Source organism: Crotalus tigris, unplaced genomic scaffold (genome assembly GCF_016545835.1).
Source record: "Crotalus tigris isolate CLP2741 ecotype Arizona unplaced genomic scaffold, ASM1654583v1 scf7180000024282.1769268, whole genome shotgun sequence".
In the NCBI taxonomy this organism is placed as follows: domain Eukaryota; kingdom Metazoa; phylum Chordata; class Lepidosauria; order Squamata; family Viperidae; genus Crotalus; species Crotalus tigris.
The window spans coordinates 938,772-964,326 of NW_024100454.1; the positions used below are offsets into that span (position 1 = coordinate 938,772).

Consider the following 25,555-nt stretch of genomic DNA (forward strand, 5'->3'; position numbering starts at 1 on the left):
GAAAAATGAAAATAAAAAAAATGAAGCAAAAGATATTCCTCATGCATTTTGCTGAAAATTTCCACACCTGTGCTGTGGTAGACCTAGGCAGCAATTCTTTATCAGAGGTTCACACAGATAAGGAAGCAATGACAATCCTCTGGAATGTTAAATCTACGCAGTCTCTGACACATTCATACCCATAGCATCACCCTCTGCAGGAAGATGTTCACACATAAAGCTGCATCAACAGAAGCCTGTATTCCTTTGCTATCACTGATTGGATAAAGATACATACAAAGGCCTCTTTCTGGCAAATGTTCATACTCTCTGTATAGAGGTTTAGGACAGAGACTATAGTATATATAAATACATTAAGACTGCTCCAACTGATGGGTGTTATGGACCAGGAAGGCAAATAACTGAGGATATCTGAAGTTTGCTTTGCACTATCAGTTCAATGGCCTTGTCCAAAAGTTCAAACAAGAGGATGGGAATGGAGCTTCGAGGAGCACGAAGCTGAAAGCACCAGCCTGAAGATGACGAATGGGACTTCGTCGAAACGTCGCCAAGACACTTCCAATTTTACGCGGGAGAAAACCCGAACAGCCAAAGACCTACATACAAATACCCGCGAAAACCTCAGAATATATATATATATATATATATATATATATATATATATATATATATTAACATAACAATATTTATTAATCATGTTAAAGATCACAGTTGGCTCCATGAGTAAAACTTTAATGAAAAAATACACCCTGGAATTTAAAACAGCAGACAACACCCTAAGACATTAATTTGTTGCTGAACAGCAAAATTTAATATAATCAAATGAAAGAAATCACAGAGACACTGACCTTTAAACCTACTTTAAATCTGAATTAATATCCAGCCCTGATAATACTATCCCTGGATACCACTCTAAGGCCAAGATCACCACTTGCCCCAAAGAAGACCTTGTACTCCTCCTAAATCAAAAGCAGTTTCAACCCAAACAATTCACACACACACACACACACACACAGAGCCTAATTTTCTGAAAAAGAATTCAGGATAATAAGGAGGAAGTCAATGTCCTTACACTGCAATGCATATTCTGCCAGCTTTGTAAAATATGACTTAGATTAAGAGCTACTTCTAAACGGCAACTTGGCCTGAAAACCTTAATTCCTACTGTAGTTTGAATAATAAAGCCCATGAATAAAGATGAAACAGTAAAAATAATTTTGTCTAAGTAACAGCTGCACAAATCAGGCATGTAGCTCTGAGATTATGCTGTTTACAACTGTAATCCCCTTTCTGTTCAGAAACCAGGACAAAGAGCTCTCGTATACTTGGGATGACATTTTTCAGAATTTTCCATCAATAAATGATTACACAGTCTCAAGGCCTTCCCAAACAAAACAAAATAAAGCAAACAAAACAGGAAAAGCAATTCCATAACTAAAGCCATCCCTGATAGCTCTAGCAGGACTGTTCTCTCCTTAAGGTATGCAAAGCTTTTGTAAACAAAGTTTAAAATGGCAGAAATATATCAGTTATGCCATGCACAGTTAAGGCAACAGGATACAAAGTATGCATACATATTTCCAGTTAATGATGACAATGGAAGGAAGGTGATGATGGGAGAGAAAGAAAAAGACCATGATATGTTTAATTTTGAAATAATTGTTGAATTGTTATTCCAGTAACTAGGGCCAACTAAGATTCTACAGACAGGGTCTGGGGAAGGAAGAACTAAAGAAAAGTTGTGGGTGAAGCACACATAGAAAGAAAAGATAAAGAGGGTCAAGGAGGGAGGGAGAGAGAGAGAGAACAGCAAAGAAGAAGGTTATGGGGTCAGAGAAAATGGGGGTTACTTTAGGCTTGAAGTGATGTTTCCCTATGAATGCCCCTAGTTTCCCCTGCAACTTAAAAGCCAATGCAAAGTTTGATCAAGGTTTCTCATTAGCACAACCAACAAATTAGTTACTGCAACATTTATGTAGGCTACAGAATGTGAAGTGTTTCTGTAGCATTGCTTTCTCTAATTTCCATGTTTTGTGACTTCCGCTTTTAAAGCCATATTAATTTCATCAGGTTCTCTGCAAGGAACACAATTCTCTAATTCTACCCAAATAAGAATTTCACTTGCTGACTAAAGATTCAGGAAGCAGAAATGATTGATGTGACAGGGAGTTCAGCTAAACAAAAAGCATTTTGCACCCCCCCCCCAATTCAGCACAATGAGTTCGTTCCCATTGGGCAATTATTTTGTCTTTGTAAATGTATTCTCCAGGAAAAATCAGCATGCATCAGCTCGCAGAGGCTCATTCCGATTGTGTGAATTTGCTGTGAATCAAATGTGAATCCTCTATGTGAATAGAAAGCTATAAAATATGGTTTTAAATCTAACTTGAATATTTTACCTGTATATTATTAACATTTTCTTTAGAAACACCCTTATTCAGACAATGAACAGGGAAAAATAACTGATCATAATAACTTATAACTTTTGAAAAACATATAACCATAACTCAGAAATATAAATCAGTTCTCGAATGTGCAGTTTTAAACATCTGAGACTTAGCGGTGATGTACTGTAAACTAGTCACCTCTAATTTAAGAAGTAAATTGACTAAATCAGGAGTCCCCAACCTCTGAGCCATGGCCCACTACTGGGCTGTGGCTTATTTGGAACTAGGTTGTGCGTAGGCCTGTGGGCATGCACATGCACACAGCTACACTCATATAAGCAGCGCCCCAAAGGCCTCTCCACTCTCTTCCATGAGTGGAGTTCATGTGGCCCAGTTCCCCTCTCCTTCCCCCCCCCAGCCGGGCCACCAAGCCGTGAAAGTTGGAGACCGCTGGACTAAATGGCTACAAAAGAACTCAGATAAAACCTTGGGGAAGTTACTGCTGTTCTGTGGATTTTCTGAGATTCAGTTTGATATAAATGCATAAGCATGTTACATATGACACGAACTCACTCCAAGCAGTTTACAGATATTCCTCGACTTATGACCCCAATCGAGCCCAAAATTTCTGTTGCTAGGCAAGAAAATTGTTAAGTGAGTTTTGTCCCATTTTATGTCCTTTCTTGCCACAGTTGTTAAGGGAATTGCTGCAGTTGTTAAGTTACTAACACGGTTGTTAAATGAAGCTGGCAGTTGATTTTGCTGGTCAGAAGGTTGCCAAAGGTGATCACATGACCCCAGGATACTGCAACCATCAAAAATACACGCCAGTTGCCGAGCGGCCAAATTTTGATCACATGACCATAAGGATGCTATAGCAGTCTTAAGTGTGAAAAACAGTCAGAAGTTACTTTTTGCAGTGCCGTTGTGATTTTGAACAGTTCACTAAATGAATGTGAGAACTACCTGTATTTTTTTTCATCCAGCGCAAAAGTGGACAAAGGGTGTCCTTCCAGATTTCGTGGAAAGGTAAGCTCCCCTTGACTCTGGATAGCCAGTAGTGAAGGCTAATGAGGGCTACAATCCAACAATATCTGGAGGCCCTCACGTTGCCCACCCTTGACAGAGTTGAAGCTGAAAGGGTCAAAACACTACCTTGATTAATAGGGTTATGAATAAATGCATGAGAAATCATCGTGAAAGATAAAATTGCCTACCATTGCCCAGAAAGCTTTTTAAAGCCTGATATAAAATTATTGATGCGAAAATCCAAGGCATTTACACTTGTCGTGGGAAAGAAAAAAACCTCAAAGGGCTTTGTGGGTTTATGCTAAGCTAAGTTTAGCCCTGTTAAAGTTCTTGATATATACACAAGGAGGGGCCTTTTATGTACTTGAACTAGAAAAATACAAAATGGCTCACTCCTTAATACATGATTATTTGCAGAATGAGAGGAACGCAAGGCAGAAAAACATTCACTCCGTCTCTCATTTGATTGAATTGTTATACAACACAAGCATTCTGTACAAAACTGTTAAATGAATCCAAATTTTATTTTGACCTTTCGCTACATTATAAAGCACCCTTAAGAAAGTATGAAAATGAAAGGCCAAATATCTGTAAGCCAGTGTTGAAAATCAACCATGGTCTCTTCTCTGCAAATTAATCCCACAGTAAAATCTCTAATTTTTGTATTCTAATTTCCATCTTGGCAGGTAACTAATAATAGGGACATCTCTAGTTTCTAGATCAGAACTTCAAGATTCATAATGACAAAGCAACTGAAACACTTTTGTTGTTGACAGCAGTACAGGGAAGGGGGAGATATTTCTCATGATTGGAGGGTGGAAATCCATAATTTCTGGAAGTGAGTGGTAAGTTTCTTCAACTTTTGATCTCACGTATTCAACATTCGAAAATTAAGTTTAATAACATTGAAAAACAGCTGTCTCGTCAGTCTATTTATTTATTTAATTATTTATTACAACAATTTGTATGCTGTCTACTGGTAAATAAGCCAGGAATGAGGAAATTAATCAGAACAACTCTATCTTTATAATGGTTTATAAGAAACTTAGATTTGTTGCCCTAACTTGGATCTCATCTTTTTAGCTATGCAAATATTATCAATTTGCTCCATAATGGTTGGAAAGCCAGTATAGGTGTTCCTCGACTTACAATTGGTCACTTAGCAACAATATGAAGTTACAATGAACCTACCTTGGGACTACTTGCAACCCAGATTTGAAATTCAGATGATCACACAGACACCTCTCCGTCACATGACCAAACTTTGGGTGCTCAGCAACATGGCTGCCTTTATGCCGTTTTGCAACTTCTCACAGTTATGGGGCACCAACTGGATCCTGACTGAGAATCCTTTACCGAAAGCTTCAGAAGTAAAACACAAACTGTGCTTGCCGAATACCAGTACCGTATATGCCGGCGTACAAGGCGACCTGGCGTATAAGACGACCCCCGTCTTTGTCGCTCAGCCGCATTCCTAGAACGTCGTCTTATATGCCGGAAACTACCAGTATTTCCGGCGTATAAGACGATTCGGCGTATAAGACGACCCCCGTCTTTGGCGCCGATTTTAGCGCTTGCGGAAGTCGCCTTATACGCCGGCATATATGGTACTAGACTTTGTAAATAGAAGACGAATGAGGAGCACATAACAAGGCAGAACTTGCTCCCTTAATGCCAAAATGGAAAACGTTCTTCCCTCGTTTCAAAAGAGTGGAGAACCTGGCCTTCCAGATGTTGCTGAACATTAACTCCTAGTCTAAACTAAACTAAAGGATGAGAAACACTTGGTAAAACTCACCAGGCCGCAGATTCAGAGAGATCTTTTGAGGCATTATTTGGATCACATCTGGATTGGTCCCACTAGAGCTCTTACTGCTCAGTGGAAGGTTTTTTACTATATTAACACTGCTTTTTTTACTCTCAAAATGCCCTGCACAGCCATTGGAGATGAGATGCTCAATGAAGTCACACCTTGAAGTGATGGATTTTTTGTTGCCAAATTCCTGTAAGAGAAAAACAGAGGAAACATACATCAGTTTGCCCAAGGACTTTCCTGATGCAAAGGAGAGTTAGCAAGGAAGTTGTTTCTTTCTTGTATATTTTCAGTGTGACAGTTTTACAAAGGGATCACATAAGGAAACATTTCAGTGTATTCCGTGTTCACCTTAGAATTGTCCTACAGATCAGAGTGAAATGCACTGACTAGCTTGGTTGAGGATAGCAATAGCAACAGCACTTAGACTTATATATCCCTTCACAGTGCTTTACAGTCCTCTCTAAGTGGTTTATAGAGTCAGAATATTGCTCATTTTACAGACCTCAGAAAGATGAAGGGCTGAGTCAACCTTAAGCCAGTCAGAATCGAACTGCTGGCAATTGGCAAAATTAGCCTGCAATACTGCATTCTAACCACTGCTCCACACAGCTCATTAGGATAGGGCAGGGGTAGGCAACCTTGGCTCTTTTATGACTCGTGGACTTCAACTCTCAGAATTCCTGAGCCAGCATGGCTCAGCTTGGAAACTCTTCCTTTCCTCTCAGCATGGCCGGCTCAGGAATTCTGGGAGTTGAAGTCCACGAGTCATAAAAAAGCCACGGTTGCCTACCCCTGGGATAGGGGGATGAGTGGGATTAAAGAGGAACTAAGAAGAAAAACAGTTCAGGAGAATATAAACATAAGACTCATGAAATAATACACTGCAAAATGGATACAGTTGTTTTTAATCCTTTTGTATGTCCTTGTCTTACTATCTCTTGGTATCTTCCCCCACCACCTACTTCTTCTGGGCCAACCCCCCCCCCCCCAAAAACAAGAACTATGCACTCTCCTCAACAGTATTTTCTGCCTATCAATCATTAGGTAAGTTTCTGGCACAAAAATAGGAGAACTACATTTGTAAGCAAACCCAATTGCAAAGATTGCTTTTTTGGAGAGCAAGGCCAAGAGAAGCCAACAACACCCTACTAGCAAGAGAGAAAAGACACCGACCCCTCCTTCTCCCTACTTCAGATTACAGCTGAAGACTGTGGAATGTGCTATCAAGGAGAATGGGGAGTTAACTAATGCATTACCCAAAATTAGCTGGGTTTAAGAGAAAGTTTGATTGTGACCAGAGGATGCAGTGTTAATTCTTATGTGTTAAGCTGGGCGGTAGGGGAAAGTTGGGGGTTCTATCATGTACTGGCCATTCTGTTGCCCGACAAATTCCCTATTTGATCTTCCAGACCTTGTCAAGGGACTGAAAATGTTCTCCAGGGTTCTAATGCTAGGAAACATTATGTTCCATGCCTTGAGAGCAGGTTTCAATGGGACCTAGTTCATGGTTTCCATGACAACCGCAAACTGGTCCCAACTAAATATCTGGCCCAATGCATACAGAAGGGCCAAAAATTACACTCCATTTTCATTTTGATTACGTATGATCTGGATGTGTAGACCTTCAATGGAGTTTTTTTGTTGTGGTCAGATCACTTCTGGACCAGATTAAACTTGCTGCCACACAACACTTCTACCTAGCATGGGCATGGGCTCTTATTTGAATTAAACTATGCCAATAAGAGCAATGAAGTGCTCATAATTCTCCATTCTTCAACATAACATTACAGTGGGAGCCATACAGTTTTCTGGACAGATGCTGTTCCAGAGGTCAACTCCCACAACAGAGAAGATACACTTCCTAGGACTCAAAAGATGACACTGACTGAAAGGGCCTGGAACCCATCCAGTATACCTCATCTTACCAGATGGGCAGAAATTATGGAAGATAAGCAGACCCCAAATAACCATGCTCAGTGCCATGAACAGCTTTATAAGGTGTAATACTTTGTATTGTCCCTGGGAGTCCACTGGCAACCAGTGCAGCTTGCTGAGTAGTGGTATTATATAGAAATGATCCATGAAAATGCCTTCTTGGCTATAGCTGATACCTGATTTTTGAGCACGGCCTGTGAGTCAAGACAACCACTAAGTTGCACACCAGGGGCTGATGGACATTATTGCTATAGTTTCCTAGTGCAAGTTGTTCTTGAGAAAGTCAGTCAGTCATTGCCAATCATGACTTCTCATAAGCAGAATCAGATATGGTACTGGTAATAATATCATGCATCAATAAATAAGATTCGTTCCCGCCTATGTAATTGTCAGCCCCACTAAGCAGATCAGATGAAGAAATCAACTCTACAGGAAGGCTAAAAGTATGTTTGTTCATTTATTTTCTTCAGAAGTCACAAAATGTGGAATTCACTAAATGTTCCAGTAACTAATTTGTTAGTTGTGCTAATGCTTAAGACTATGAGCTTGGACACCTGCTCTTTAGAGCCATTCGCTCTTGGTTAACTAAAGCTGCCCAGGGGATGTCATATAGGTGGGTTCTGGTCCTGGTGGTGAATTCCTCCGTTCCTTAAAGAAGCGTTAGTTTGCCCCCTTTATTAAGAAACCATCACTGGAGCCCATAAAACTGGACAATTTTCACCCAGTATCTAGAATGCTTTTTTTTATTTTTTATTTTTAATGATGTGTTTTTGTTGTGCATTGGCCAGAATCATATTCTGTGAGATGGGCAGCTACATAAATGTACTATATACCTATATAGCAATAACATTTAGACTAATATACCATTCCATGGTGCTTTCCACCTAGCACTTTCTGGGTGGTTTAGAATGTAGAAGCATTATTTGCATATTGCCCCCAATAATCTGGGTCCTCATTTTACCGATCTTGGAAGAATAGAAAGCTGAACCTCATCAGGATCAAACTCCAGACTATGGGCAGAGTTTGTCTGCAATACTGCACTTAACCACTGTGCAACTGAGGCTCTAAATATAAATAAATAAATCTTCCTCAAGATAATGTTCTTTACCATTCCACTGAGTTCTTCAGAGCCAGAGAAAATGTTCTCTCCCAGAGAAGCATTGACTATTTTCTAGTCCCAGTTCCTCACATTCATCACAGCAACTTGAAGGAGCTAAAAGATAATAATAATAATAAAGTTGGAAGGGACCTTGGAGGTCATCTAGTCCAACCCAATGCTTAGGCAGGAAACCCTATACCATTTCAGATAAATGGCTGTCCAGTCTCTTCTTAAAAACTTCCAGTGTTGGAGCATTCACCACTTCTGGAGGCAGGTTGTTCCACTGGTTAATTGTTCTAACTGTCAGAAGTTTCTCCTTAGTTCTAGGTTGCTTCTCTCCTTGATTAGTTTCCATCCGTTGCTTCTTGTCCTGTCTTCAGGCACCTTGGAAAATAGCTTGACTCCCTCTTCTTTGTGGCAGCCCCTGAGATATTAGAATACTGCTATCATGTCCCCCCTCGTCCTTCTCTTCATTAAACTAGACATACCCAATTCCATCAGCCTTTCCTTATTTTAGCCTCCAGTCCCCTAATTATCTTTGTTGCTCTTCTCTGTACTCTTTCTAGAGTCTCAACATCTTTTTTACATCGTGGTAACCAAAACTGGATGCAGTATTCCAAGTGTGGCCTTACCAAGGCATTGAAGAGTGGTATTAATACTTCATGTGATCTTGATTCTATCCCTCTGCTAATGCAGCCCAGCACTGTGTTGGCCTTTTGGGCAGCTGCAGCACACTGCTGGCTCATGTTTAAGTGATTGTCCACTAGGACTCCGAGGTCCCTCTCATAGTTACTACTATCGAGCAAGGTACCCCCTATACTATACCTGTACATTTGGTTTTTCTTGCCTAAATGTAGAACCTTACTTTTTTCACCACTGAATTTCATTTTGTTAGATAGCGCCCAGTGTTCAAGTCTGTCCAGATCCTCCTGTATCTTAAGCCTGTCTTCTGTAGTGTTGGCTATTACTGCCAGCTTGGTGCCGTCTGCAAATTTGATGATTTCCCCATCTACATGGTTCAAGCCTGCAGGTGACAGCAATCATACTACGGAACACTCTCCTTCATCAAAATCAGGGGTACTGTGCTTCAGTGGCTCATTCCTTTAATATGCAGGGCCAACTGATGGGGAGAAGGGGATGGTCTACTGTGTTCTTACTTGTAGAGGCCTATAGGATTCATTTCTATGTAAAAGCATTGGAAGAAGTCATCCATTAGTTAAGGTGACGTGCCACTAATATTCTAAAATGCTGAGTTGTGCGTTCCACCCAGAGTTCTGACAATGATGTTGTAGAACTATTTTGGTTTGGTGTTTTGTTGAGGTATGAAGAGGATGAACCAACCTCAGAAGAACCTCAGAAAGATGAAATGCTTGTTTCTGCAGCATGGATCTCTTTCTGCTCTGGTGATACCTATGGTTGAAGTGCCATTCCCCTTGAAAAAGCAGGTGGTTCTCAACCCTTTTAATGCCGTGACCCCCAATCGGTCGTAAGTCGAGGACTACTCAACCGGTCGTAAGTCACGGACTACTCAACTGGTGCAGCACCATTTGCAGACTGGGGCTTTTGGCGGGCTCAGCAGGGCAGAGACAGCCTGGACAATTCCTATTGGCTTTTGAAAGCCAATAGAATTAGACTCTATTCAAGAGAGTCTATTCTATTGGCTTTCAAAAGCCAATAGAATAAAAGGGAGTAGCACAGCTAAGGAAAAGGGGGGAAAATGGCGGACTGCGTTGTTTGACGACCCCCGTGAAATGGCCGTTTGACCCCAAATGGGGTCCCGACCCACAGGTTGAGAACCACTGTCCTAGATTCATGGTTCTTAGACAGCAGGTGGAATTTGTGGCTAATGGTCACTCTTGCTTCATTCTGGCTGCTTATTGCTTTTTATGCTAATTTCATTTTACTTAGCTATATTATTTTGATTTTATTGTCTTTGGTTATTGTTTTATGTCTTCTATATAATGCACTGCAGGGAATAATTTGAAGTTTGGTGGTCTAAAAATTCAGATAGATAGTAACTGAGTCACTTGTGGAGCAATGTCTTCTCTACAACACAGCTCAGCTTTAGAAAAGTGCAAACTATTGTATGTTTTAATTAAGAATATGTAAATCCGGCTGCCTGAAAATTCTCATTGTAATTTCAACATATCTCTATTTTGCTGGCTTAGGAATGGGTGGTTAAGAGAGCCATCCAAAGACAAGATAAGAGTTGTGAAGGTCACTGCAAGTCTCCTTTGGATTTTGAACTTTACTCTAAGAGGTTCAGTAACAAAGCATTTTGAACTTTATTCGTATCAGAAGAGGCAGAATAGTTTGCAATCTGAGGAACCAGGAAAATAAAATAGCTCTCCCAAATTTAGCTAATCCATACTATGAGGTAGAAATGTACATTGTCTATTGATTTTTCCATCAATCTATAAATTACAAAGAGAGACAGGGCACTGTCAGATACTAAGCACTCCCTTCCATCTATTCCAGCATAAAAAAAAACCCAACACAATAAGCACTGCTGCAATCTCCACTCTTGAATTTTCTGATGTAGACGCTTCATCGTATAATATAAATAATCAACTCTAAAATTCCTTATTCCCTTTAACCACTTTTCTTGGAATGTCATTCCTTTTTTCACACCTTGCCCTCAAGGGATACATATCCCCAAAGCATGTCATTGCTGTATACCACATCTGTTTTTTTTCTGAAAACAGAAATATAAGAGAAGCTTTCATCTCTAAAAAACAAAAAAAGGCCTCCAGAATCAAAGATCTCAGATGAAGTATGTTTTTCATCAAAATACCATATAATTATTTCATGAAATACTGGTATAACCTGTTAGTGCCTAAGCTTCATAAGCTCATTAGCCATTGTTAGAACTGTTTTTTTTTTTAAAAAAAAAGTCATATCATTAGATCAAAATTATGTTGGTATAATTATATCGGTAACTGGTAAATTGGTAAAATTATATAATATTATTATATTAGCAACTGTTCTTGAATAGGAATACCTAAACTTTCCTCTCTCTTTTTCCTTTCTCCCCCAAAAGTGTTCCTTCTGAACTGCAGATTAAAGAACAATAGAATTTCTGCATGTGCTTTTGAAGCCTATTCCGAAAATGATAAGAATGCCAAAAAGAGATTAGACTATGAGTCTCTTACAAATTCATGAAGTCATATATTCTGATGCCACCATTTCGAATGAAACACTTTGGATAACAGAGGAAATAAAACCCATTAAACAGAAAGTTTTTTCTCTCCTACAAATGAAAGGAAGATTAATTGATGGGGAATTTTGCATCCAGTAACTTGGGGAATCATATCCTAGGGACCTGGATGCTAGATTCGAATTTTAAAACCCAAACCTTATTCCACAGAAATCCAAACTTCATGAGACATTTTTTATGAATAAAAGTATATAATTTTGTGGGATACAGTGCCTTAATTTTTCCCCTCCACAATAAATACTTGCCATAAAATGAGGCGAAGACATTTAGAATGTCTCCTACAACTGTTGCTATAAGACAGTCAGCTTTTCCAGCCTAGCTCAAAAGCCTTGTTATTCTTGGCAGTGGCATCATTCAAGGAAGATATTTCAATTGAAAAATTACTGTAGGCTTCAGGAATTATTTCGTATACAATAGTCCTTTACCCTCTAATCAGGTTTGAAAAGCCTTCACAATTGATTTGACTATGCTTCACCATAAACTACTGATGATTGCCCCAAAAGAGCAGTCACAACAATCTCCTGTATAAACATTTGTGTTGGCAGGGCTATTAAAAACACTTGTGTTTTCTGCGCCAATAAAATGACATAAATTCTTCTTAATATGGCTGTATCCTCACCAATATTTTCTGCCTTTTACATGTCCCCACACCAGTGGCACACTTGTCGTAAATATTAACTTCTTACAAACTTTCTCCAAGCCAAAGTTTGGAGAAAGCCAATCTTCTCCTAGGCCGCTTTTGATAAATAAATAAAAAAAAGGCCTGGAGTTATCAACTAACTGTACATGCCCCTTAGTCTCAAATGTCTTGTTGTAAATCTAAAGTCACAGCATATGAGGAATGTTCTAGCAGTTATTATGGCAAGTGTTCAACTGAATTAAAGATGTCCTTAAGAGCCAATTTCCATAATGGGATGGTAGTTTTTGAGTTACATAATAATCTTCTCCAAGCCAGAGCCAAAATAACATTTAAAAAAAAAAAGTCAAGTGTCTTAACTTAAGGAACAAGATGTATCCACTCTATAGCAGAGGTGCCCTGATGCCCAACCTTTTGGGCACCAGGGACCGATTCTGTGGAGAAAGATATTTCCGCGGATCAGAGGGGGCGTGGTTTTGTGTGCTGCCTGTATTCAGCAGATGGGGCTTCACTTGTTTGCGTGGCCCAGTTGCTGGTATGACACAGCCCGGTGCCGATCCACGGACCAGGGGTTGGGGACCCCTGCCCAATAGCATTTTTCTTTAAGGGTGAAAACTTGTCTGGAAAGATCTGAGGTTAGAAAGGTCCAGGATGCGATATGCTTTGCTAGAGAAAAAGAAAGAGGAACATACCTCTTTAAAGCACCAAGCACACTTGGGATGAACGAGCAAGCATTCTTCACAGGAGGTAGCATTGCCGCTTGAACAAACACTGAGACCTTTAAAGAAGAAAACAGAAAAGCTGAAAAAAAAAAAGCCCAAGAAAAAAAACCCAGAGATTTTAATACCGCTCCCCTAGAACAAGAGTAGCTTGTCCATATCATCACGTAAAAGCTTTGCTTCGCAATGGAGAAGATAAAGTTATCTTCTCCAAGGTTCACAGTGGCTAATAAAAGCAATAATAAGAAAAAATAAAAGATATGTGACTTAAAAAAGAATAAAAACATTAAGAATACATTACAGATAGTCCTCAACTTACAACCACAATGGAGCCCAAAATTTCTGTTGCTAATTGAAACATCTGTTACGTGAGTTTTGCCCCAGTTTACAAGCTGCCTTGTCACAGTTGTTAAGTGAAACGTGACCCCAGGTCACAGCAATCATCATAAATATGGGTCAGTTGCCAAGCATCTGAATTTTGATCATGTGACCATGGGGATGCTGCAACGGTCGTAAGTGTGAAAAATGGTCATAAGTCACTTTTTTCAGTACCGTTGTAACTTCCATCCCTAGATGAACTGCTGTAAGTCAAGGACTACCTGTATTTCACAAAATAAATAGCATTCAATAGCCTTTTTTTTTTATCCTCCAAGAATCTATCTGAATAAAAATGCCCATAAAATAAAGATCACAGAAAAAGACAAGTTTGAACTCATTAGGCAGGACATTTCAAAGTCTAAGGACTGTAACCAGGAAGAAATTTCATAAAATCCTTAAAGCAGGGATGGACAAAAGGAATATGAAGTCACTCCAATCTTCTTAGACAACGAACTCCTTTGGTGTCCACCAAGTTCTCTGCCCCATATGACTTCTTAAGAAATACTTTTTAATACCAGATACAAAATAGCAAGCTGTATGCACCAAATTCTATTTATTTATCTATCTATCTATAGCAACTTATTTGGGCTCTTCAAAGACTCCATTGTGTTCTTAGAGAACATGCGGGTTCACCTTCTGACAAATGGAATTTTTAATTAATTATTTCCAGCAAGACAGTCAATTTGTGCAAAGATACGACCTAATTGCAGTTATTTTGTCAGCCTGCCCATCATACCCTTAACATTCCAAATGTATTTCTAGCCCTACAAGGAAGTCTTATCTCTGGCCTGAAGCTTTAGTAGACTGATAAAGAACAGCCTTTCAAACATCTTGGTTTCAACACACAATGTAACAGAGCATTCCAAGTCATTGTACAATCTTTTTATACTTACAATAAATTCTTATATTCACAGTGTTGTTTCTATATTGTGGGTAACATAGTAGATTCTAGTAAGAAGCACTGTATTATATACACGGTCATTGCCCTTTTATTATTCTGCGTGCAAAATTAATCAAATAAATGCTCCCGTTTAAAGCATTTCCTGAATTTGAGATTACTGGTCAATGATGCCTATAACACAGTGATGGCGAACCTTCTAGAGACCGAGTGCCCAAACTGCAACCCAAAACACACTTATGCATCGTCAGGTGCTGGGAGGGTGTGGCCCATTAGATGGGTGTGGCCCATTGGGTGGGCGTGGCTGCGGTGGTAACGGCAGACTAGGTGGGACTAAAAAGTTCAATCAATCAATTTCAACTTTGCAAGATCTTTTTTTTTCCTGCGAGAAGTTGAAATTGACTGATTGATTGAACCTTTTTTTTTTACATGGTGGCGGAGGCCTAAAGCGAAAAGGTTTTATAAAACCCAGCTGAAAACCTAGGACTGGGGCAACAGTGCCCACAGAGAGGGCTCTGAGTGCCGCCTCTGGCACCCGTGCCATAGGTTCGCCACCACTGCTATAACATCTTTGTTATATTGTCTCTTTGCTTATTCTTCCTTCTGAGCTGCAAGCTCCTAAATCAGTCCTTAGATATTCAAGATTTAAACTGATAACTTTAACCACTTTGCAGCTAAAACCAAGTAGAACTGGACCTTACAGGAAAGTAAACAGAGAAATAAAAGCAAGATTAACTTGCTTTCATCTGCATATTTGTAACAATGATGATTACAGAAAAGAAAAAAGGCATTATAGGGAGGGAGCTACAGTTCACACTGAATTCACACTACTGTAAACGAATCCAGCAAATGATCCTGCATTCATGCTATGCAGACTAAAGAGAAAATGACCTGAGGCTGGATTATAAATGGATTTTTTTTCCCCATACCAAAGTGTCAATGTAATAACTGCATACACTAGAGACGATCCCATTAAATCCTTCTTAAAAGATCAACAGAAGCATTAATCGGTTTTGCTCCATAATTTCTCATCAGGAACTATAACTGCAAAAAGGAAAGAGTAGCACTGAATGGCAGGTTAGATATGGCTCAAACAGATTCTAATTTCATCTGGGTAGGAATTTCAATTTCCCTTTGTAACACTTTTGTGTTGCTGTGTTTGTGCAGCATATGCTGATCTTTGAAAATACAAAAGATGGGTGTTGTCTGCATGAATCATGCACTTTGAGAATTGAAAATTCCACACCCCACAGACCATATAGTTGAAAAAAATAACAACCTGCTCCAGCAGCAGCATTACTATTTGTATCAAATGGTTTAGAAAATTGTCACCTTTAAGACATGCGGACTTCAACTATCAAAATTCTGGGAGTTGAAGGTTCACACATCTTAAAATTGGCAAGGTTGGGAAACACTGCTTAAAGGCAACTGGACTTTGATTTTTTTTTGTTTGCTTTTTGTTTCTATTTGAAGATGTTTTGCTTCTCATCCCAGAAGCTTCATTAGTTCTGGCAGGATGGTGGGAGTGATGGAAGACTCCTATCATCCCCCACCACCCTGCCTGAACCAATGAAGCTTCTTGGATTAGAAACGAAATGTCTTCAAATACAAATAAAGAAAGTGTGGTTGCCTTTTGAAAAAGCATATTTGAGAAAATCATGACCTGTATGACTGAGAATCTCCATAGACTGCTTAAAGGCAGTGGTGGTGAACCTATGGCACATGTGCCCGAGGCGGGCCTCAGAGCCCTCTCTGTGGGTACATGCACCATTGCCCCAGCCCCGCCTCCACCTGGATCCCCCTCAATAGCAGCCCCCCAGAGGAAAGTCGCCCCCGAGTGCGGCCCATGTGGAGCAGCACAGCCAAGGACATGGCAGCCAGGCAACGGGGACAAGACTCTGTCCTCATGCCCCATCACACACAGTTGATGCTGTGGGGCGCAGGCAGCGGGCATGACTGCTATGGCGCTGCCGGGCCACCTGGGCAATCTACGACAGGCTGTGAAGGCGTTGAGTGGCCCTGCGGACAGGCGGGGGCGGGGGCAGGGGCGGAGCAGGGCAGGGCAGGTGGGACAGGGGGCAGAGTGGGGGCAGGTTTTGGGCACTCGGTCTCTAAAAGGTTCGCCATCACTGGCTTAAAGAACACTGAATTCTCTAAACCATTTGGGGGTGTGGGATTAAAGATGTATGGACTTCAACTCCCAGAATTTTGTCCATATGTCTTAAAGTTGACAAAGTTGGGAAATACTACCCTAAAGGATGCTTTTTCAAAACTATGCATTGACTTGATCCTAGAGATGTGTCTACAAAGGTTTTTGGGAGGGAGAGGAAAGAGAGGGAGGTATGGTATTAAAAAACATCTTGTGTGCCTACTTTTCTCTGGATAGGATGCTCCATTTTGATGGCAGCCACGGGAAGGAAGAAACAAGCAGTTCTGCTTTCTTTTTGTAAACCCAGACAAGTGATATAGCGCTAAGGAAAAAAATAAGTCACCTGATGATTTTGGAATTTAGGACATGTGAGGAAGAATATGTGAATCTACAGAGAAGTCAGAAATGACTTTTCAGAAGAGAAAATATCAGACATCCATAAAAAAAAAAACATTTTAGGCAGTCAATCCACTTGGGCCAAATATTTCAACTGATTGCTTTCAAGCCATCTTAGTTTGCACAGATTCTTCCTTCTTTGGCCTTCTTTATGCCATTTCTGTTTTGCTCAATGCTGACCATTTCTTTCTTCTGTTCTGTCTCAGAGTTCTCCTAGAGAATGCTCTTCCATCTTGTTGGACTGAGTTATTGGGAATTTCTGTTCCTACCATAGATTGGATTATTATCATAAGCAAATGAGGCCACTGTTCAACAAATCAGTTTTAAAAATCCAAACTACATGTTACAAAGGAATGAAGTCTGCCTTATTCTCCATGATCTCTCTCCATCCAATATGAACAAGAAGGGCAGTTGGGTACTATCAATTAAAGAATGTCATCTTGAATGATCCAGGAAATGTACCTACTTTATTGCAGCATCTGATCTCTGGAACAATATTGCCCCCACCCCAACCCCAAGATATTTATAGTGCGTATCATTATATAATTCAGGAAATAGTGAAAAACCTGGGTATCATTCAAGATAGGGTGATGATGAGTATTGTTTTAGTTATGGATGGTTCATAAGTGCTCTTTGGTTCTTACAGACAATTGTGTCCTTTTTATTTGTAAGCCACCTAGAGTTGTCAAGCAGGCAGATGGCTCAAAATTTGAAAACAAATAAAATCAAGAAACAAATGTCATCTGGTTTGTTGCAACATGATGGAAAAACTAGAAGGAGAATTTGTGCCATGTCAACACTAGCAGTAAAAGGTTAAAATAAAATGCGAAATATTATCTGCCATCACACTGGTGTCAACTCTTAAGAGGTCACATACATTTAAATACAAAACATACACCATTTTCTATCCTGTATACAAAAAGCTCAAAATCTCTCTCCCATTTTATCATTTTTATTTTGTGTACAATGATAATGTGTGAATTGTTTCTGCAAATAATAATAATGACAAAATAAGTTTGTACTACTTAATGACAATATTTTTTTTCAAAATAAAGATTATGAAAAAAAGCATTCCACATATTTCCCACTCTCGTCCCTTAAGGCAAATAATTATGTCCTTTATCTATACCACCATGACTATCATAATGTAAAGTCTCAGTATTTAATTTATTTATTACTTTTGTTATACAAAGCACACTTACACAATCCCCAGAAGGCCTTTTGACAGAATTATGAATTCCATAAATTCAGTTTTAAGATGAACTATGATGTGAGGGCAAATCCGGTTTCAGATCTTATATTAACATTTATGGAGGATGATCAGAACATGATTGACTTGAAAGCCAGAAGGTGAAGTAGATGAAGGACAAAAAGTAGAAAATCACATTCATCAATCAGTTTGTTTTCATGAAGAATGAATAATTACATGGATGGTTATTTGGATAGATTTTTGATCAAGTAATGACATATGTCAAATGTTCAGATTCTGAATCAATTTTCAGGCAGTGACTTATGATCTAGTACTTAATGTGTTAATAGAATGCATGGTATCATTTCATTAATTGCATTCTGGGGAATACAATTGAAATATTAAGTTTACAACAGCATGCCAGTTTCTATCATGACTTCATTTCATCACTCAGAAATAAATTAACTGCCCAAATTTTGCTTGCATTTTACTTCCAGATGTCTTGGATTCAGTGCTTGTTATAACAATGTCTGGAAGGTTTTCACCCAGTTCTGCAGTTTTTCAATTCTTTGTCACGGGCTGCTTAATTTAGTAGATTCTTTGTTAACACGGCTTCTTAAATTGTAACTATAAAGAAGGAAATCAGCATAACAGCTATGAGCACTCAGATCTACTTCGGCTTTTAAAAGTGCATAATCATCACAATAAGAATATTTGGGGAGTGCATCTTCCAAAGTGGGGTCTATGTTAGCACGATTTTCTATCAGAAGCATGAAAGGGCATTCTTATATTTTCATAGCAGCTTCTCCGGGATCTTTTTTTGCAGTAGCAGACATCTCAATTACAGCTGCTTATGCTAGAATCATTTACCCATTCACAGAACCCCACTGCATTATTATTCACCATCGATATGAGAGGAGCATTTTCCTGGTTGTCTGTTGAGTTTATTTTTCATAAACATGCACAGAACGGGGCTGCAGGCTTACCTCGGCCTGAATTCTATTTGAGCCTTGAGTGAGCCTTGCCCACACACGTTCAAGAATTTCATCACAACCGCAAGGAATTGCTTTTTCCTTTGTAAGTTAAGACAAGGAATTAAAAGACATGATATGCCTCCAGAAAGGTAGATAATATGCATTTCCAACCCTAGTCTATTAGCCTCAGACCATCCTCAAGCTTTGCTTCCACACAACTTCTCAGAAAAGAAATTCAAACCAAACGATATGCTTCATACAAGGCTGCATTCCGAAGTTGGACATTTTTTTCAGTTTCATGGTGCTTCAGGAAAAGATGTATGAAGCTTAAAAAGTACAGGAATGCTGAACTACAGCAGCAGCTGTTATCAACTACAGTACTGAAGGATTTTTTTTTCCTACTAGAAAAATAACCAAATCAAATCCTCTTGTGAAGATGGAAAAGGATATTAAGACTTACCGCTTCAGCCATCAACCTCCAATTATGGGTATTTTTTTACAAATAGGTAGTACAATGTGTGAGAATTAGTATATTCTGCCTTTGGATAACTATGGACAGGAAATCACTGAGCTGCTTTTCTGAAATATAGATCAGTTTACTCCAGGGACAAAAACATCTGAGTGCATATGGACAAAAATAAGGTGAGAAGAGGGATTTAATTTAACCGTAAAATAGAAGAGTGCAAAGGCATTTTGAATACAGAAATGTGCAAAGCTTCCTGGTTTTGAATTTGAGTTATTTCAAATCTTCTGGAAGAATTTCATGCTTGAAAATGGAAAACTTCAAAAAGTTTTGCACTCAAAAAAGTTCAGATGGAAACATTTTGCATATCCCTTGTAAAACAGAAACAAGAATCTACTGTATGATGAGTTAGATCTTTGTCTATGTAGTTGCAATATTATGTACACCGATTTATGAGAGCTTTGCATAATTTGAGGCAGGAATCTTCTTCACCTTTACTAGAAGATGCTGAGGCTTCTGAACTCCTGACATTTCACCATTAAGCTACAGTTTTGATATGATCCGTCCATAAAGGATTTTCTAACACCAAGGAGATGCCCACAGGGTTGAGATTAAACAATGCCAGAATCAGCAAGGATAAATGTGATCTTCTTTATAACTTTGTAACTAAATTGCATTGTGTCAAATAGCAAACAACCAAACCATCAGCAATGTTTTAGGACACTGATAATTGATATAGTTCTGGCTAGAACTACATCTGGCATGTACCAAACAGAGATTCTAAGAACTTTAAAAATATGATTTCTTGAAGAAGCAATATTTATTAGAAGAAAAATATGTCATGATCCAGGTTAGGATCAAGCCAACATATCAGCAAGAAAGCAGTCTTGCATCTACTGTATGTAGCTTTCATGGATGCCTGAAGTCTTGGCAAAATTGGAATCTGCTATCATTGTTTATCATTGTGTGCCACCTTAAAATTTTTTTTAAAATTGCTTCAAGAGAAGTTTTTTTTAATGCTAAAAAATGTTATGTGTAAGCAGAGATCTGATCCTTTTAAAGGAACGCAAAGATATGACTGTATATGTGAGGATTTACTGCTTCTATAAATGGAAGCCAGCTAGATCATTCAAGGAACTACCCAAGGAACATATGATAGCCTGTTTCCTGTTGCAAAATCTCTTCACAGGATAGTCAAAGAATTATTCCATTGCAATATGCACTGTGTTTTCCTAACAACCAGGCCTTCTCTGTCAATTGTATATATTCTTATTTCTAATCTTCAATAAAATATTCAAGGCCAGTCCTGAATGAAATGTGAGAAACCTAAATTTACCACTAGATATGACTGCATGTTAGATGCTGAGCTTACCAGCTGGAAAGCTGATAGCCCAGGATCGAGAGCCGAGTGCCACATGATGGGGTGAGCTGCCCGTTCCTTGCCCCAGCTCCTGCCCACCTAGCAATTTGAAAGCATGCAAAAGCAAGTAGATAAATAGGTACTATTTCAGTGGGAAGTGTTCCATGCACATTTAGTGTGTAGCCATGCTAGCCACATGACCACGGAAAATGTGTTGAGACAACACTGGCTCCATCAGCCAAGAAACCAGAAATGAGCACCACCCCCTAAAGCCAGACACGTCTGGACAAGCAAACCTTTGCTTATAACTGCACCTTTCATCTTGAGAAGGCAGACTTCATTCCTTCATCTTTCCCTGTTCACTAGATCTCTTCTGAGACATTTCCTTATAAAATTAAGTTTGTAGATCCTGAAACCTTAAAAATATTGAAACCAGCTGGGTAATTGTGAACCAGTCATTTTCTTTCAGCCCTAGAAAAAGGTATCAGCAAATGTTGCAAAAACACCTGTATAGATGAACCAATTCATGTAGATGCTCAGAGTTAAGACGGACCCAAAGGCATAAAAACAGTAATAATAAAAGATTTTGGAACTTTTCTTACTGCTAACCCTACTTTCCAGTTTGCACTTCTCCACATATTGAATTCTGCAGAGTGACTGATTATAGTAGTACATCATGTGACACAATGCCCATGTTTTAAGAAAGGGGAAGGAAGGCAATTCAAAACAAGATGCACAAATAGGACAGGGACACAGCTCCACTTCACTGCTAGTTTTGCTTCTTTCTAACCATTTTCTCCTGAAAATTTCACCCTTTTTGAAGCTTACACTGGAACAGCAATAAAGCTACATCCAAAAGGATTAAAAAATATCCTTGGGATCAACTGCCATATACGATCACAAGCAATCGTTTCTAAGTTACAATGCACTCCATGTGAAAATGACTGATATTTTATAGCCTGCTCTAAAAAGGCATTATAGGGAATGCAATACTTTGTACAGCACGGGTCTTCAAACTTGGCCCTTTTATGACTTGTGAACTTCAACTCCCAGAATTCCTCAGCCAGTTGAAGTCCACAAGTCATAAAAGGGCCAAGTTTGAAGACCCCTGTTCTACAGTTTAGTTAGCTGTTAACTTAGAACCACATTGCATTTGTTAAATGGGTAAGGCCAGCAAAGTCAGTGTGATTTATTCTCAAATAAGTGCAAATAGAACTTGTTCAATTTGTTGCCCCTCCCCACCATATCCTGAAAATTTCTCTGGAAGAGAGTCAGCAGAGCTCTGCTACTAGCTCAGTTGTGGCTTGGGCTGATAGAAAACTCCACAGGCAGTCCTCGACTTACAACAGTTCATTTAGTGACCGTTTGAAGTTAAAACCCACTGGGGAAAAAGTGACTTATGACTGTTTTCCACACTTATGACTGTTACAGCGTCCCCGTAGTCACGTGATCAAAATTCAGATGCTTGGCAACTGACTCATACTTATGATGCTTGCAGAGCCTTGGAGTCATGTGATCAGCTTCTGCGTCCTTGTGACAAGCAAAGTCAATGGAGAAACCAGATTCACTTAACAACCGTGTTACTTTCTTAACAACTTCAGGGATTCACTTAACAACTGTGGCAAGAAAGGTCGTAAAATGGGGCAAAACTCACTTAACTAATGTGCCCTTCGCACAGAAATTTTGGGCTTAGTTGTGGTCGTTAGGTTGAGGACTGTCTATACTGGCCTAAAATCTGTGCTCCCCACTGCCAACTCCCGTGCTGCCTCTATTTTAACCTGAGATCAGATGGCTGAACCCTAATTTCAGGGGTGCAGCATCGGTTAAGCAAAGCCATCATTTAAAAACTCCAACATTACTGCCTTCTCTCTTTGTTCACATCATCAGTCAGCAAGAAACTATCTGCCAGTCACAACATTGCTGTGTTTGGTGGATGGTTTTAACAACAGGCTTGTGCAGGCATGGAGTTTTCAAGGAATGCTGGGCCTATGGGATGAGTTAAATCCTGCCACTTCCTGAGCCCGTTGGACAGGTACAGTAAAAGAGGCTGGTTTAAAAGAGATGGATTTTCCATTCCCAAAGAGAATGGAAGCCTTGCAGGAAAATGCCAAGAGATTAAAGGGGAAGGTGCGTGTCTGAATATGCCTGAACTGGCCAGTTGTGCTTGCCTGATCCCAAGTCTGATCCCAAACCTCACTGTGCAGCCAAGCAGTCAATCAGATTTTGAGTCCCTTGAGAGCAACACAGACATCTATGGGCTTAAGGAAGGGGAAAGGACCACTCTCTGATTCAGGAAGAGCAAAGGATGACCTCTGTTATGATTAGGAATGGGCTGAAGGGAGCATCGCCAGGATGCATTTGTCCCACAGCTTAGGACCAAATGGGAACCTAGCAAGTTAAAAAGTGCTTTTTTTCAGAAATGAAAGCCGGGGATAACTTCAACGGGGGTGCAAATTGGCATTTTAAAACCTCCTACAATGCACTGTTTTTTTTTTAAAAAAAAACTAATTATGGAATTTGAGCTTATTTTTCAAATTGAGAGATGGAAAAGATCTGTTGCCTCAAATATACTGGGAGAAACATCATTACAGTCTCTCTTACATCTCCTGCTATTCAATACTGTTGCTGGAAGTGATACAGGGCAACCATGCCTGCTAATGTTTTTCTCTGGTGAGTAATCTACTTCTGCAACAAGCAGTAGGAATGGAACTAGCATTTAAAGACCACCCTGTTTCTAACTTTCCCAAGAGGGCAAGCAAAGAATAAGGTGCTAGTAATAAGCATATTTCCAAAGAAACAGAAGAGCTAATAAGCACATTTGGGGAGTTGATATGAAAGAGAAGTCTTAACTTTGGACTATTATCACCAGCCTACGCATCTATGGAAATCTTGCCCAACTTGGCACTCACAATGTTGCAAACTCCATCTTGAAAACTGCAGCTCCTAAGCCTTGTCAGGGAGCCACCCTGGCAAGGCTGAGCTACAGCTATTTCAAAATCACTAACCACCTTATAAACACTTTAAAACACTGTATCAGCAAACTAAGTCCATAAACACTCCTACAACACCCACATCTCCTTGGCTCAGTTGGGGGGAAAAACACACACTAGAGAGCCTTCTCTCATATTGCAGAAGTAACTTGGCGATGCACAACTTTTCTGAAAGAGTAAGAAGTGGGTTATAAACCGCACAGAAGTCATATTTTTCTATAATGAAAGGCTTCGTGAATGCATATAGATCCAACCATGATTTTATGTTTGGTTTCTGCAAAGAGGTTTAGGAAAATCATGCACCGTTCACAGTTTCAGGGCACTGTAAAACTGGGTATGTCTAGTTCAGGGGTAGGCAACCTTGGCTCTTTTATGACTCGTGGACTTCAACTCCCAGAATTCCTGAGCCAGCAAAGAAGGACTAGGGGTGACATGATAGAAGTGTTTCAATATCTAAGATGCTGCCACAAAGAAGAGGGGGTCAATCTATTCTCCAAAGCCCCCGAAGGCAGGGCAAGAAGCAATGGATGGAAACTAATCAAGGAGAGAAGCAACCTAGAACTAAGGAGAAACTTCCTGACAGAACAATTAATCAGTGGAACCACTTGCTTCTAGAAGTTGTGGGTGCTCCGACACTGGACGCTTTTAAGAAGAGACTGGACAATCATATGCCTGAACAGAGGGTTGGACTAGAAGACCTCTATAAGGGTCCCTTCCAACTCTGTCATTCTGTTATTCTGTTCTGTTAAAAACTTGGGATATCTTTTCTTCAGGCACCACTGCCAATTCAGGTTCTATTCCTTCAGCTTTTATTGCATGTGGCATCGTCCAAAAGACCTGGCAAACTTATCAATCCATTTAGCCACTTATTCATTGCAGCCCTCGCTACAGCCAAAGCAACTGGGCACCTTCCAAATGTCTCCGCAGCCAGTTCCATCATCGTGCAGTGCGGTTGAAGGAACACAGACCGTGCAGCTGGGGGAAAAAAGGGTGTTGAATAATCGCCCACCTATTTACTGCCCTCTGGGTTGCTGCTGCTGCTGCTGCTATCGAAACCCTGGTATGTTTACAGGGAGTTCTACACGTGCTATTTTTTATTGTTTTCGATTAACTCCTTCCCTTCCCCCTCCCAGAGTCCTGCCGCGAAAAGCAGCATAAAGATTCACAAAAATAAAAGCTACCCTTTTGCTGTGGACTGTGCACGCCTCTCGCCCTCCGGATCGAATTGGGTGGCCGTTTGCCACAGCCCCCTCTCCCCCCCCATGTAAGATTCACACAACTATTACATCTTGTCACCCCCCCCCCACGTCCCCAGCGCGATATAAAACATTTTCGAGGTCCACTTTTATTTGCACTCACCTGTAACGCCGGAGCAAAAGGAGGAGAGGAGCCAAAGGCAGACCACGGCGGCAGACCGCGGGAACCCCCTCCCCAGGGCCATGACGACCACCGACGCCAGAGCAAAAGCCTCCCCTGGACGCTTTCGGGAAAGCCCGGCGGGAGTCGTTAACAAAGGCCACCGCTGCAATGGCAGGAGGCACCGATCGGTCGGACGGCTGGATCAGGCGCTATCCTAGGCATTACTGTCTTCGGCCACCGAATCCCAGGCAGCCAGCCAGCCAGCCAGAAGAAAATAAGGCAGAGGATCGGCGCCGGCTGCTTCTTCACACCGTCCGTTTCATAGCTCTTTCCGTCCAGGGGGAATCTCGCCGGTCGTTCTCCAGGGAATCCAAAGTTGCGGGACGGCCTCAAAAGCGCAGATCTCCCAGGCCCTGAAGCAGCCTCCTCCTCCTCCTCCTCTGCCTCCTTCTCAGCCTGGATCGCTTTGAGTTTTCTGGTTTATGTTTGTTTCTCCTCAACCTGCCCTCCTCCCCCCGCCCCCTTTCCTGGATGACTCTCCGGCTCTGGCTGGGACTCTC

The 25,555-nt window shown here is 40.3% G+C and overlaps 1 protein-coding gene across 2 annotated transcripts in view; it reads right to left on the reverse strand.

Moving 5' to 3' along the window:
• Positions 1-25,546, reverse strand: part of ITGB5 (integrin subunit beta 5) — a 90,345-nt gene extending 64,799 nt beyond the window's left edge. The window contains exons 1-3 of one of the 2 annotated variants that reach the window (XM_039323756.1): positions 24,996-25,546; positions 12,813-12,898; positions 5,215-5,419 (exon numbers count right to left, since the gene is read on the reverse strand). In XM_039323756.1, coding sequence (XP_039179690.1) covers positions 5,215-5,419; positions 12,813-12,898; positions 24,996-25,077 — 373 coding nt within the window. In that variant the 5' untranslated portion in view covers positions 25,078-25,546. The remainder of the gene's footprint in view (positions 1-5,214; positions 5,420-12,812; positions 12,899-24,995) is intronic. The other variant, XM_039323755.1, reaches the window with a different exon arrangement.
• Positions 25,547-25,555: the final 9 nt, after the last annotated feature.